General features: G+C 48.1%; 2 protein-coding genes across 2 annotated transcripts; one reads left to right on the forward strand and one right to left on the reverse strand.

Moving 5' to 3' along the window:
- Window positions 1-1322: 1322 nt before the first annotated feature.
- Window positions 1323-3521, forward strand: LOC102815433 (chromosome unknown open reading frame, human C22orf39). Its single transcript, XM_006875849.1, has 3 exons — window positions 1323-1346; window positions 1469-1636; window positions 3402-3521. Exons 1-3 carry the CDS (start codon window positions 1323-1325, stop codon window positions 3519-3521), a joined length of 312 nt encoding a protein of 103 aa, XP_006875911.1.
- Window positions 3522-7355: 3834 nt separating this feature from the next.
- MRPL40 (mitochondrial ribosomal protein L40) lies at window positions 7356-13289 on the reverse strand. The gene is made up of 4 exons (XM_006875835.1): window positions 13237-13289; window positions 12682-12765; window positions 11323-11481; window positions 7356-7680 (listed from the first exon to the last, which is right to left on the reverse strand). The coding sequence occupies exons 1-4, from the start codon at window positions 13287-13289 to the stop codon at window positions 7356-7358; spliced, it is 621 nt and encodes a 206-aa protein (XP_006875897.1).
- Between the last annotated feature and the right edge of the window lie 812 nt (window positions 13290-14101).

Genomic DNA, 14101 nt, shown 5'->3' on the forward strand with positions numbered 1-14101 from the left:
CAGTTTCCCTAGCAGAAGTGGGCACCCTCTATGGCAGGGTCAGCTAACAAATGGTAACTCAGTACATAATGAAGAATGTTACAATAAGCTCTGGCCCTGAATGTTTTTCATCTGAAAACCACAAGGTCAGTGGTTCGAATCCACCAGCCACTTCACTGTAGAAAGATGAGGCTTTCTGCTCCAAAGACGATTGAAAGCCTCGAAACCTCTATATAGGGTTGCCACAAGTTGGAGCCAACAACAAGCAATACACAAGTATTGTGTATGCAGATGTGTAGTTCCACCTGCTCTTTGATGGCAGTGTGGAGAACACGCCCCTGCCTGGGTCAGTGCATAAACTCAGTTGTTGGGCCTTCTGGTGAAAGCATTAAAGATATTCATAGTGAGGTCACCTGGAGCAGAAGTCATGGTCTGTAGACTCTGTAGACAGTACCACTCCAACTGTGGCCAATGGACCAGTCACCTCAACGGAAGGGCCTCTAGTAAAACTAGCCTTCTGGACCCCCTCTCCAGTTAGCCTGACCTAGTCTCACTAGATGAGGATCTACAACTTCACTGGGATTCTATCTTCAGAAAATAGTTGCAGCATCCAGATAGAAGGCATTGGAGGAAGTTGGTGTGGACTTATTGGCTGCTACTTTATTTTGCCTTTATTGCTTCCTTACCTGTTTGTAAACATTTCTCTCCATGCCCTCAAAACAGCTATGTTCTTAGCAGACACACAAGCCCCCTCTCCCATTTCATGCTCCTGCCAGACACAACAGTCTCCCTGTCTTTGACCAGACGGTTGCATCCCTCCGTAAGATCATTCGATGTCCTGCATCCCCCACCCTCACCCCATACTATCCTGATTCAACTCGTTATTTTATGAGTTCATCTGCGTCTCTTGTGTGGTTGTGCAGGGCGAGACCACTACTATTTCAGGACCTGGCATGAAGTTGCTACTCAGTGTGTGCTTAGGAAAATTAACTAGACCTTTGAGATGGACGAAAATAATGAAGCTGTAAAAAGTAACTGGTCTGAACCGGGTGGCTTCATAAACAGCCAACTTAGCGTGGCTGGCTGTGCTACCCAGCTCCGTAGGCTGTAGTATCAGGGAAACTCAGAATCTCTACTCTTCTGAACTCCAACCGCACACTCGCTCACGGCCCCAAAGTTTATTGGCTGCCCAATCCGGACTTCTGTTAAGGAGGTGGACGAGTCAGAACCACTGTATCTGGAAACTCATTGGTTCTTTTCTTTGTCCGTCGCGCGACTTCCGGCTTTCTTTCATATCCATTGGCTGTCGGACTGAGGAGGCGAGTTTGGTGGACTTCATAGATATGTCTGAAGATAATAGCTGGCAGGTAAGTGTGTTTGGTATCTTAGGTCCACAGCGGTCTCGTGGGCCCAGGGGACCACCGGAACCGGGCCCTCGCGGGATGGGGACGCGCTTCCGGTCCCGCTCAGGCCCCGCTTGTCATCTCAGCCTCCGCGGCCCTGCGAGGCCTACCGCGCCGAATGGAAACTATGCTGCAGCGCCCGGCACCGCCTGCACTATTACTACGTCCATGGCGAGCGACCGGCTTGCGAGCAGTGGCGCCGCGACCTGGTCAACTGCCGCGACTGGGAGGAGCGCCGGAGCGCCGAGGCCCAGGTGCGCCCGGGGTTCGGATGAGAACGGCTGGCCAGTAGGGTCACGTCGCTGGAACCCGGTGGGCATGAATATATCTATCTGCATTCTCCATGTCCTTCCCTCTTCCCAGGCCCAGGAACCCCGTGGGGAGGAGGTCTAGGGGATCCATCCTCTCCTTGAACTTCCTTCCATGTGAGAAATACCAAGAGTAGATATCCCAACTTCCAGATGGCGTTTAAGGACAATGAAGGAGACTTGCTTGGAGGGGTTGTACAGCGGCGTGGAGAGGGAGTAGGGGACGCCTACAAGTGTTCGGGGTGTCAGCTAGCTGGGCATTGGAGGGAGTACTGTTGTTTGAGCCCTAAATTACTCAGGGCAGCCTTCACCACTGATCTTGCAGTTAGCAGCCCAGAGAAAGATGAGGTTGCCTACTTTAATGCCTGCTTTCATAAAGATTTACAGTCACGGAAACCTTATGGGGCATTTCTGCTGTGTCCTACAGGGCCTCTATGAGTCAAAATAGACTGAACAGCAGTGGGTTTAGCCATCACACAACCCTAGATGACATGACTAAGGGACAGAAAGGAGGCCGTAGTGCCTGGAAGCAGGGAGAGGGTGGGCAGCAGAGGAAGAGGATGAGGTTGGAAAGCTACCAGGAGCTAATGAGCCTGAAGAAGGAGTTTAGATTCCATTCTGAAAGTGTGCTGGGAAGCATGCTTGGTTTGATTTCTATCTTTAAAAATCCCTTTGCCTGCCAAGGTGTGGAGAGAATGGAGGGGCAGGGATACCAGTGAGAAGGTGGGTTTAGCTGTCCATTCATTCAGCTGGTAAGTATCACTTACTAACCTCATGATGGGTGTTCTTGGGGTGACGGGAGTGAAGAGAACAGCCCTTGTCCTCCTGGCATCCTCACTCTAGCAGGTGCCTCGGGCCTGCGTGGGAGTGTGGCTGGAGAGAACCAGTGAGGGTACAAACCTGGTAGGGAGTGCCCAGGGGAAGGGGAATCAGCAGAACTTCAGCAACTTCAGTTCTATTCATTCGTGTATGTAATCATTTTGGAACAGACTTGCAAATGTGGAAACCAGGATGCTGTTTTTCATTCTATCTGAGACAAGAATGCTTAGGGAAGAGAGGGCAAAGAGGCATGCGGAAAAGATGAACGTGTAACAACATAGTGCCCACCCTTGTGTGCTGACACTGCCCATGTGCTTGGTTCTTGAAAGGGTTGCTCAGAATGGGATCAAACTCTAGCAGTGTGTTGGGATAGAGACAGGTTCCCGTGTGAAGAGTGGAGCCTGTTGCATGACTGCTTCCTCAATCTTCCAAGGAACCCTGGCAATGTGTGTCTTACCTCATCTTCCTTCAGACCACTGTTCCTCCCCACAGATTCCCATAGTCACTCTTTTCAGAAGTTTGTGTCTTCTCAGGTCAGCATCTCCAGTCTCCAGCTTAGCCTCTGACTCTTTAGGCAAACAGGAGCCAGAAAGCCTTGAGGCCCATAAGAGGTTCTCAAGTCCATATAAATGATGATGACTTACATATCAATTTTTCACAGTAACTTTGTGAAAAAGAATGGTCTAGATCTATGTGCGCTAATATGGAACTTTTGCCAAGATGGTTACGGGAAGCAACCAAGTTGCAGAACACTGTGTATTCTGTGCTCTTGTTTCTTTGCCTGTGTGTGGGATACTAGGAGGAGGGGCTATCGGGGGCATGTGTGAACACTTAGGGCCACCAAGGTCCTGCCACGAGGCGAAAGTGTGACTGGGGCGTCTCATTTGTATAGCGATCCCTCTGTGAGAGTGAACGGGCTCGAGTCCAGGCTACACGGAAGCACACCCTGGTGTGGGTGCTGAGACAGAGCCCCCCTGCAGACTGGCACCTCCCTCTGGCCCAGGACAACTGAGGAGCTCCCTTGCCTGCCTGAATGCTGCCTCTGCTGCTGCTTCTGGTTCCTTTAGCAGGACTGTGACCTCCATGTGGTAGTGGGTCCCTGGGAGCTCCACCTAACCTGTAACATGGAGCATGACGTCTCCAGCCCCACCTGTTCCAGCCCTCACCTGCATCTAGGGGGCCTCACTGCATGACACTTTCAGAGACTGGAGCACCCCTTCCAGAGAGTCTGGACAGGCAAACAGTGTCTCACAGCCTGCCTGCAACAGCAGCCTGGGAGATGGCAGGCCTGGCATCTAGAATGCCCAGGAAACCCTTGACTTGTGTGGACATCTGGGCAGACCAAAATCAGGTAGCTACATTGTGCTGCTGCTGTGAATGTGATTGGTATTGTGATCTCCATATGATCCTTCAAAAACAGGCCACCACATCCTGGGCTTGAAGGAGCCCTGGTAGTGGATCACGAGCTGGGCTGCTAACCACAAGGTCAGCAGCTCGACTCTACCAGTATCTCTGAAGGAGAAAGATAAGGCTTTCTGCTCCTGTAAAGGTTTGTAGCTTTGGACACCTTATACAGTTGGAAATGACTCCAAATGCAACCATCTTCACCACCACACCCACCACATCCTGGGCTTAGTGACCCAGACATTGCTAGCCACTAGTCTGGGAAGCATGAAGCTCACGTTGTCGCCCCTCCTTCATTTCTCAGCTGATGTAGGTGGGTGTGGCTGGTGCCCAGGAGGTCGGTGGGATTTTGGGAAGGGCTTACCTATATCTCTGGGCCAGCTCTCCTCTCCTAAGCTCAGAGCTAGACCCCTTGGAGGAGATGCTGGTTTTAAAACAAGGTACACAGCCTCACAACACACAGCTTCACATAAAATGGCTTTTGGATTGTTGGCTTCAAAAACATGGAATCTAGATTATCTTGCCCCCCAAATTTCTCCTAGTCTGTTTTTGAAAATGTAGACTGTATTAAGAGCTGTTTCACACATTTGATTCCAATTAGAGGCTGAAAATTAAATCCACATGTTGTGCTTGGGACTGTATAAAAAATGTTGCATGCTTACACTTTTGTAGATGTTTATAAAAGATGTTTTTGAACAACAAAATAAAATTTCTAAGAATAAAAGCAAACCATGCAGTGACATAAGTGAAATAAATACATGTAAGAATTCAATAAAGGAAATATAAAATTGTGTTCAATAAAACAAGAGAAGGCTTAAGTACATGGGAAAATGTGTAAAAATATAGCACTACAAGGAGGCTACAAAAAGGTCATGGAAAAATCCATTGTCTGAATTCCATTTTTCCATGACCTTTTTGAAGCCACCTTGTATGTATATGAGCCAACAAGAAGTCCTGTTTGGTAGTGATTTTGCAGTGTGCTGTCCTTGCTCTGTTCCTTGTCAGCATGACCCACTGTTGCTGCTTGTCTCCCTTGAGGCTGGGCTCTGTCCAGGTCACTTTAGGCAGGTCAAACACTCTCTCATTTCATTCTTTGGGTCAAAATAATCCCAACTTTTAAAAACGGGCCCACATCAATGGAAGAATGAAATTTTTCTTCATCTTCGGTGTTTTCTGTACACCTCCAGGATTATTCCCTATGTCTAAACAAACCAACTTGACATTTAACAAGAAGCATGATGGATGGGGATGGCGATGGTAGGATTTGTGCTCATATTTCAAGAGCTGAAAAACAAAACAAAACAAAACAAAAAAACCTACTGCCATTGAGTTGATTCTGACTCATAGTGAACCCTATACAGGGTTCCCAAGATTGTAAATCTATGGGAACAGACAACCTTATCTTTCTTCTACAGAACTGCCCATGGGCTTGAACTGCCAACCTTGCAATTAGCCCAACACTTACCTTCAGTGCCACCAGTAATTGTTAAATACTGTCAAGTTGGTTCTGACTCACAGCAACCCTGTGTAGGGTTTCCAAGGAGCATCTGGTGAGTTTGAACCACAACCTTGTGGTTAGCAATTCAGTGCTTATCCAACAGCACCACACTAATGCCACCAGCAGAAGCCAGTATAAAGAAGAGCCAGGCCTGTGTCCCCACATCATGGGGTTGTTGTTAAATGCCGTGTAGTCAGTTCCAACTCAGCAACCCTGTATAAGGTGTCCGAGGAGTGGCTGGTGAGCTTGAAACGCCAACTTTGCGTTTCAGACTGATCTTGCAGTCCATCACATTAACCTGCAGCGCCACATCTGGACTCCGAGGGAAGTCCTTATTTGCTAAGCCAGAGGTGGGTAATCTTTTTTCTGCCAAAATTTATTAACATCATTTGTGGGTCACTCAAAATTATCAACTTAAAAATAAGCTTCTTATATTTGGCTAAACATTCGATTAACTCACCCCAAATGTTTGCTGGAGTCCTGGTGTGCTACAGCAGGTTAATGCACTGAACTGCAGTCAGTTTAAACCACAGGGTCAGTGGTTCAAGTTCACCTGCCGCCCCTTTGAAACCCTTATACGGGGTCACTATGAGCCAAAGCTGACTTGATGGCACTTAACAACAATGTGATGGCTAGAACTGCAGTTGCCTTGGCAGGGCCAGACCAAATGATTTAATGAACATTATGCACACCGAGGGCCAGACATTCCCTCCCCCTGTTCTAAGGCAACCATAGGCTCTCCGTCTTCTGTAGAGTCGAGCCTAGTTTAAGAAGGAGCATTCTTGGCCTGACTTCTGGACTATATTAATGCGTTTCCAGGTACTGATCCTATATAGATCTGTGGAAGGTGTGAATGTTGGAGGTGATTGGAGATATGGTACACAGGACCTCTGTACATTTCTGTGTGGACTTTTATTTCAAAATAGAGTTCAAAATAAACTCCTGGGAATGATCTGCTGAAATAGTTCAACTATGTAATGGACAAAAAGCACTTCTGTCAGTTGCCGATAGCAGGCAGTATCTTACGCAAGGAAATCGGAGAAAGCCTCAGCCTCTGAACCCAGACCTGTAAGAGGAGACAAGGCAAAGAGGCTGAGCAACAAGGTGCACCCATGGGCAGGGGCCACCAGTACTTGGAAGCTGGGATTAGGTATGTGGACTCAGTTCTTCCAGGTCTTGGGCTGGGGTGTGAAGAATGTCCTGAAGGAGGGGCAGAGCAGTAGGCAGGCTACTGCAGACTTAGAATCCTTGGGAAAATTTTTTTATTCAGGACTGGTAAGTTTTTAAAACAAAAGTGAACCTTTACCCAGTCAGGGTGCTGCCCTTCGGACACCTCCCCTTCCTTCATAAGTGTATCCCTAGCTTACTCCACCCTCTCCAGATCAATTCCAAAGTGGCTCTGTTGACAACATGCCTCTCTGTGTCCTCATCTGTTGCCCTGCACCCCTGGTCAATTGACAAAGCCCTATGGCTCCTTTACCTCCACATGCATAAGCTATATGGAAAAGTATAAATTGTATACTTCGTGTCTCCCACCAATGGGGTTTTATCACACAACTGTAAGTTTCCCTGTCCTTCACTTAGGGACTGCTAACTGAAAGGTGAGTGGTTCATTCAGACACACCAGCTGCTGGTTGGGGGTCATCTGCTCTCAGGAACCCTATAGAGGGTCGCTGTGCATTGGAATTGACCCAATGATGGTGGGTTTTATTTTTTCTCCACTTGAGGGGAGTGGCCAAGGTCTTAGTCCTCTTCCTAGTACCTGGCCAAGAAGTAAGCACCTCTCACCTCCAAGGATCCTCAGGTGAATTCTTTTGGATTCTAATAGCAGACACAGACGCTTGGGCGTAAACTTGTATTTATTAACAGTACAATGCCTTCTGTGAAAAGCAGACTTGAGCCCCCTTAGTCACTGTGGCTCTCCGGGTCAGCATGCCCTGCCCTCTATCTCTTGAATTCCACCTGGGTGTAGATCTTGGTGACATCATTATACTTGCCTTCAGGGGGCTGATAATTAGGAACTGGGGGTGTGTGATGCGGCCCTTCCCTCTCAAAGGGGAACAGGCTGGGGTCCCGCTTGATGGCTTCAGCGTGGAGCTCTGGGGATGTGAGGTGCAGCTCCTGGAGAGCTTCCTGCTGGGCCTCAAGCAGGGACCGGATGGCGTCCCTCTCCAGCTCATGCTCCCGCTGCCTGTACAGGGACCACTTCTTCAGAAGCAGTGCTCGCCGCTCAGCCTCCTCAAAGGGGAGCTCCACCTGAGGCCGCTGTCTGTGGACACACAAGTTCAAGAGGTGATGCTGGCAAGCCTGGGGCTGGCTTGCAGGAGTGTCTGTGCCTGTGCATGTAACTCGGGCATTCCCACTAGTGCAGACAAGGCCCTTGGGGGAACAAAAGAGATATTTGGGACACACTGAGGAATGAAACGTTGCATGTGGCAGCAGTTGTGACTGACACTGGGAAGCTCAAGTGAATTCATTCTGATTCTAACCGAAGACCGAGAGCTATTCGCTTTAGGTGGAGACCAGAAACAGTGATGCCATGAGAGATGATGGCAGGCCTTCCTCTACCCCAGGCAAAGATGGCCTTTAGAGAAAAGTAAAATGCTATTCTATAAGATAAGGAGTCCTGGTGGCACTGTGGGAGAAGCACTGGACAAGATTGGCGGTTTAAACCCACCAGCTGCTCCTTGAGAAATATGAGCTTCGGGAACCCTGTATATGAATCTCCATCGACTTGATGGCAATGGGTTTGCCTTTGGGTTTATTAAGAAGATGAATGTCGGGGACGACATATGCAAGCACTGAGAAGCTGTGGTCCTGTGACAAGATGGATGAAAATCCAATCCCGGGGCCCCTCCTCAGGATTGCAAGCCATGGACCCTGAGGGCCAAGAAAGTAACCCCCTGAAGTCCTGGGTTCATAGGATTTTGCGAACTCACTGGGCTACCTTTGTATAATTTTCTTTGGTCTTATTGTTCATTCTATGCTTCTAACTCCAATACTTGAAGCTTCTGAGAAAATGGTTTCTTATGTGCCTTTCTTAATGTCTCCACTGTGTTGACAGTGCGTAGGGTCCTGGGAACAAATCTTTTTGAGCAACAAGCAATAGCCACCTGGGATGCATGTCAGAACTGCATCTTGATATAAACCTGAAGCATGAGCTTTTGATGTCCATATACAACAATGGGACCAAAACCCCTCTAAAGCCGAGACAGTAAAAAGTCTCCTCAGAGGACTCAGAAAGGCCAGGAACAGGTATATTGGGAGTATGACAAAAAAGGTTTTTTACTCAAGGTTTCTAAATAAAGTAGATTGGTAAATTCTAGGAGTATTGATTAGAGGACAATAGGGCAGCCCCCTCAAACTGCCTCTGGGTATATAACCCAGATGCTCTCCTTCCTCCTGGAAGTATAGGGAAATGTGATATAGCATTTAGATGTAGAATCCCGAAAGAAAAGGAATGTGGAGGCGAGACCTCACCTTCTTAGAAAGGTTGAGACTCATCTCTCATCTACCCTAGAATTGTAAGAGTAAAGAAGAATTATTAGTTGATAAATGACGCTAGGTGTTTGAGATCATGCTCACAAACAAAAGCATGAGCTTTTGTTTGCAAAATATACAAAGACAGCTTGACTCCCTTCAAAAACCCTACTTTTAAGCCTTCTATGACCTTTTAAATCTTTTTCACCTTTACCCATTAGAGATAAAGTGCTAAAAATATCCCTGAGACAACTGTGATGTATATTTTAAAATTTGTTCCTGTGAATCATTGTGTCCTGGTTTGAATGATTAATCTTATCTGAATAATCACATCCTTCCTTTGTGAAAAATCCCTCCTTGAAAAAAGAAAATAAAAGACTGAGGTGAGTGAGTGCTGCATGCAATGCAAGGCAATACAATGTTTGCAGACCAGCCTGCCTTTCCACTTGCATCAAGTTTGTGTCTGTCTTCTTTGTGTCTTTTTTCTTTCTCTTTTGCTGCCAGATCTCCCTACTTCATGCAACCACTCTTCTGTCGAGGCGGGACCCCAACAAATGAACAGCAAAATTCCAGGGAGTCAAGTAAGCCTGGCATGTCACAAAGAGCACCTGACACCTTCCACAGACACGACCAAGTGCTACTTTATAAATGGTATGCATTTCCTACATGGAAGTAGCAAGCACAAGATCCAAGAACTGCTAGCCCTGCATACAGCACAAGCCCACCAGATTCTTAATTGGGAGCATTTGCATTAGAAGGCTAGAGGCGAAAGGCCTTCTACCATCATGAGGGGTGTGGTACCTTGAATTTACTTGCTATAGCTTTTCTATCCAAAGTCTTAATTCCCACCAAGTGATTAGGTGGGACCATGCAAACAAGGTGTACAGGACTCTAAGGCTGGGATTGGTTAGTTTTGCCACCCAGCTAGGTTTAAAGGAGCCATCTCAGAAGTAGGAACAGATGACCCCAGGGCTATTAAGTAGAAAGAGCATAAGAGTGGAACATGAGATTGTAAGGACCAAACTGATTTTACCTACCTAGAGACTGCTTGACTAAACTCTAGTCAGGCTCAGGAAAGCATTTTAAATAGACAAGGCCTCAGTTTTTAGTTCCCTCCAGAGACAAGGTCAATCTCCATTCTGTACATTAGCCTGAACACGTCCTCTAGCTCCAACAAAATGATATATGTATAAATAGCCAGGCAGCTCAAGGCCAGGGGCCAGATGTTTTCCTTTACCCTAGCCTAAGAACAAAGACCACCAGTCCTGACCAATTAAACTGTAACATCTTACAGTTTGCCAATTGTTAACCAATCCAAAGATTGTAAAGCTGAGAAACCTGAGCTGTTTGAAAACTCTATAAAAACCCTGCAGACAATGAATTTGGGGCTCTTTCCCTATTCCGAAATGTCGGATAAGGTTAGAGACCTGGCTCGAGCTTGATTAAACAACCCTTATGTATTTGCATTGGTACACGGCTCCTGGGTGGTCTTTGGGGACCCCAAATTCTGGGCATAACAAGATCCCTACCTAGAAAAACAGGGTTAGTAGAGATCGTTACACAGACAGACAGAGCAGCTGTGGGCTCTAGGCCAACTTACTGAGTAAAGGTGAGTGTCTAAACACAGGAAACTGACTGTGCCCTTTAGGCTAAAAAAGCTTTGTAACATTTGCCAGAGCAGGACAGAAGCTAAGAGGCCAAAGGCTGAAAGCTAGAGAGTAAGGAGTGTCTCAGTGCAGCAAAGAAGCAGCATTCCTGATAGGGAAACTGCTGCATCCTGAGTTGGTTTTGATCGTGAATTGTAACCTATTCACTTCCCTAATAAACCCCATAATTGTGGGTGGTATTATGAGTTCTGTATGGCCACTGCAATGGATTATCAAAGCCAGATGTGAAGCAGAGAGTGCTGTGGGAGGGAAGGTTGGTGTTAAGAATAGGGCAAAGAAGATTGTAGGGTGGAGGCATATCTGACTTCCACTTCACAGGAATCCACCTTGGGCTGATTTTGAGTTTGATTCTCCATCCTCTTGTGAAGCCAGAGGAAATCAGACAAAGTCCCACAACATGGTGTTTGCAGTAGACAAGGGCTGCAAAATCAAGACAGCAGTACTGCTTAAGTCAGCCATCAAGATTCCCCATGCCAGAAAGTAGCATGCACCTTAGAACAATGCAGAAATGGAGTCGCCCACATCATGTGACCTGGACTTATCATAAAACAATTATCTGTGCTTCCTTCTTTCCCGCCTTCAGCCGTTCAAGAGCACCAACTAGCAACACTCCTAAAAGTAGAACAATAGGGCTCAGGTAAGGGCCATGTCAGCCCAAGCCTCTAGACCTTTTCCCATCACTGGCTTAAACTAATGCCAGAACTACTTGGAGTCCGTAGAATTCCTCTGCCTGGAGGGCCTGAACCCTAGAGGAGAATCCTTACCTGGCTTTATCTAAAAACTTCACGGGCGTAATAAAATCTTCAATGGGAATTAGCTCTTGGCTAGCTTTTTCCAGTCGTCGGATCCTCTTCTTTAAACGATCCTTGGCTGCTTGGTCTTTTTTAGGGTCTATCTTCTTCTTCTTTCGAAGAGGTTCTGCTCTAATACATAAAGCGTATGTTAAAATATTTTCCTTCTCAGTCACATGAACACACTGAGAGACACCATAGTCTATGAACTGCCCCCTAGCTGGTACTGAGCTCTTCACTAGAGGGAGGAGCTGGGAATGGGGAGGAGGTGACAAACAATGCAGCTGATTACTTCCACTCTAGAGCTCTTGTGAAAACTGTGTGAGCAAGTACTGTCAAAGTCAGGGAAGACATGGAAACTTTCATGTCCAGTAAAAGGGGGCTTCAAAAAGTTCATGGAAAAATTCCATTTTTTTTTAAATTGACAGTTGGGGGATTACAAAGCAGATCAGTTGTCCATTCAGCAATACACACACATTTTGTTTCATGTCATTGATTGTCATCTCCACAATGTAACCACCACTCATCCCACTTCCTCCCCTTGTTTCCAATACCTTTTAGTTTCATTCCCCACTTCCCATCTTAGTATCAATGAGATGAAGTGCTAAAGTAGGGTGCTAAAGTAGGGGTGTGCCTTGTGATTGCACTGAAAAGTGGAAAAAGAACAAACTGAATTATCAGCTTATTGTTCACATTTTAAGTGGATTTGTGACTTGTAAAAAAAATGCTTTAACTGGCATGTAGTAGACACTACCCTTAGTTATTTTTGGGGTTTTCATAACAAATGTCCCCCTCCTAGAACACTGTCAAAACTCTGATTCAATCTTCTTAGAAACTCATCTCCCAGGGTCATAATTTACTCTGCAAAATAATCAAGTCCTTTAGCTTCAAGTCTGAGTTTCAGTGAGTCAAGGCCCCACAAAGTATCCAGAGCCTCAGGGGGAGAGACCTTTAATACTAGCACCTTTCCATTCCCTCATCACGGTGTGAGAATGGGCAGGAAACAGGATGCTCCTGGAGAAACACAACTTCATGCTGCATCTTTCAAAACACACAATCTCTTAATAACGAATTAATAATACGGATTAGTCTTGTTTTGTTCATAATGAGCCCTAGTGGCACGGTAGGTTAAACACCTGGCAGCTAACTAAGGTCAGCTGTTCCAAAGTCAGCTGTCTGCTTGAAGGAAGAAAACTGAGGCTCCAAACCTCCTTTGAAGCCCTGTGGGACAGTTCTAGTATGACCTATAGGCTCACTAGGGGTCTGGACTCTGCAATGACCTACAGGTGCACATCATCAACCAAGGGCCCTCCCCCAACAGGTTGCCTTTACCTCATTGGAATAAGTTCCATGAAGGACAACAAAGATGCTCGCTGGTGGGTGTCTCTAACCTGAGTCTGCCGAATCCCCAAAAGCCTGAAAGGTACAAGCCAAAAACAAAGTTGTCACCAAGATAATTGGGATTCATGGCGACCCCATGTTGTTGGCAGGGTAGCACTGTGCTCCAGAGTTTTCACCGGCTGCTTTTTAAACAAATATATCATTCTACCCCACCAATAGGAAAAGAGGGAGGAGCAAAAACAATAGTTACGATGTCCCCCAGTCCTGGGGCATATGAATGTACTGAATGTAACAGTAAATTCAATGTGGGAGATCTTACAACATTCCCCGTTCATAGCAGAGTACTTGAGCAGGAACGTCCCATCTACTCGCCATAGTATTCGTTAGTCACCCATTGGATGAGGCACGATCAGCTAACTAGCTCGTCTCTGACAAATCGTATTTGGGGGCTTCCAGTCTGGGCTGGGAATGCGACGAGACCCTGGCAAGAACGGAGACCCTTGCGCGCCTCGAGTGCCACACAATCCGACAGGCGTTCGCACTCACCAGTTTAGCGGGCTGAGAGTGCGCACGGCCGAACGCAGAGCCACAGCAGCCATGGCTCCTCCAGCCGCCAACGGGCCGCTTCCGGGCGCTCGCCCTTCGTCTGTCCGACCCCGCGGTGTACCGCACAGTGATCCGGTCTGCGCGCAGCACAGGGTTTTCGCGTTCCGTCCGCGGTGGGATGGACAGCTTCTAGCCTCTCCCCCGACGTAGCCCCGCCCCCGGCGTCCCGGCGGCGTGCCGACACGCCCTGAGCGCCTAGCACCTCGAGCTGAGCAGTGTTTATCCTCTGTCTCCGCCAGCAGAGGCCGGCCAGCAGCGGGTCCTCTATCTGGCTTATCTTCACCCTGCGAGGGCCTGAGCTCCGCAGATCGGCCCAAGCGTCCTCGGGGGTCCTTTGGGTCCTCCAAGCTCAACTGTCCACCTTTATGAAAATGGTCCCGGTCTTCCAATAAACGCGCCCGCCTCGGCTTTCTCCGGGCTTTGAGGAAGGCTCGTTCCCCTCGCATCCGTCCGAGCACAGGGCCGTGGGTGTGTCCTGGCGCCGGCCCGGGGCCAGGCTTGTGCAAGGCTCCCGACACGCAGGACAGCAACTAGTTTATAAGCCGGAGTGGGAACCAGAGAGTCCGAGCTGGTGACAGGCCGGCCACACCACGCCGGCATCGCCAGCAAGGCTGCATCTCAAGCCCGGCGCGCGCTTCGCGCTCCCCGCCGGCCCGCCCCTTAGCGGCGGCCGCGCCCGGAGCCGCCCCAGCCCGCGGGAGAGCCGGGCGGCCGCGTCCGATTGGGGAACGGTTTCCCGCCGGGGCGCTTTGGCAGGTGCGCGCCGTGACTTCCGGCGTTGCCCGGGAGCCGCCGGAGGAGGAGC

The sequence above is a fragment of the Chrysochloris asiatica genome, unplaced genomic scaffold, assembly GCF_000296735.1.
Source record: "Chrysochloris asiatica unplaced genomic scaffold, ChrAsi1.0 scaffold00340, whole genome shotgun sequence".
NCBI classification, from domain to species: domain Eukaryota; kingdom Metazoa; phylum Chordata; class Mammalia; order Afrosoricida; family Chrysochloridae; genus Chrysochloris; species Chrysochloris asiatica.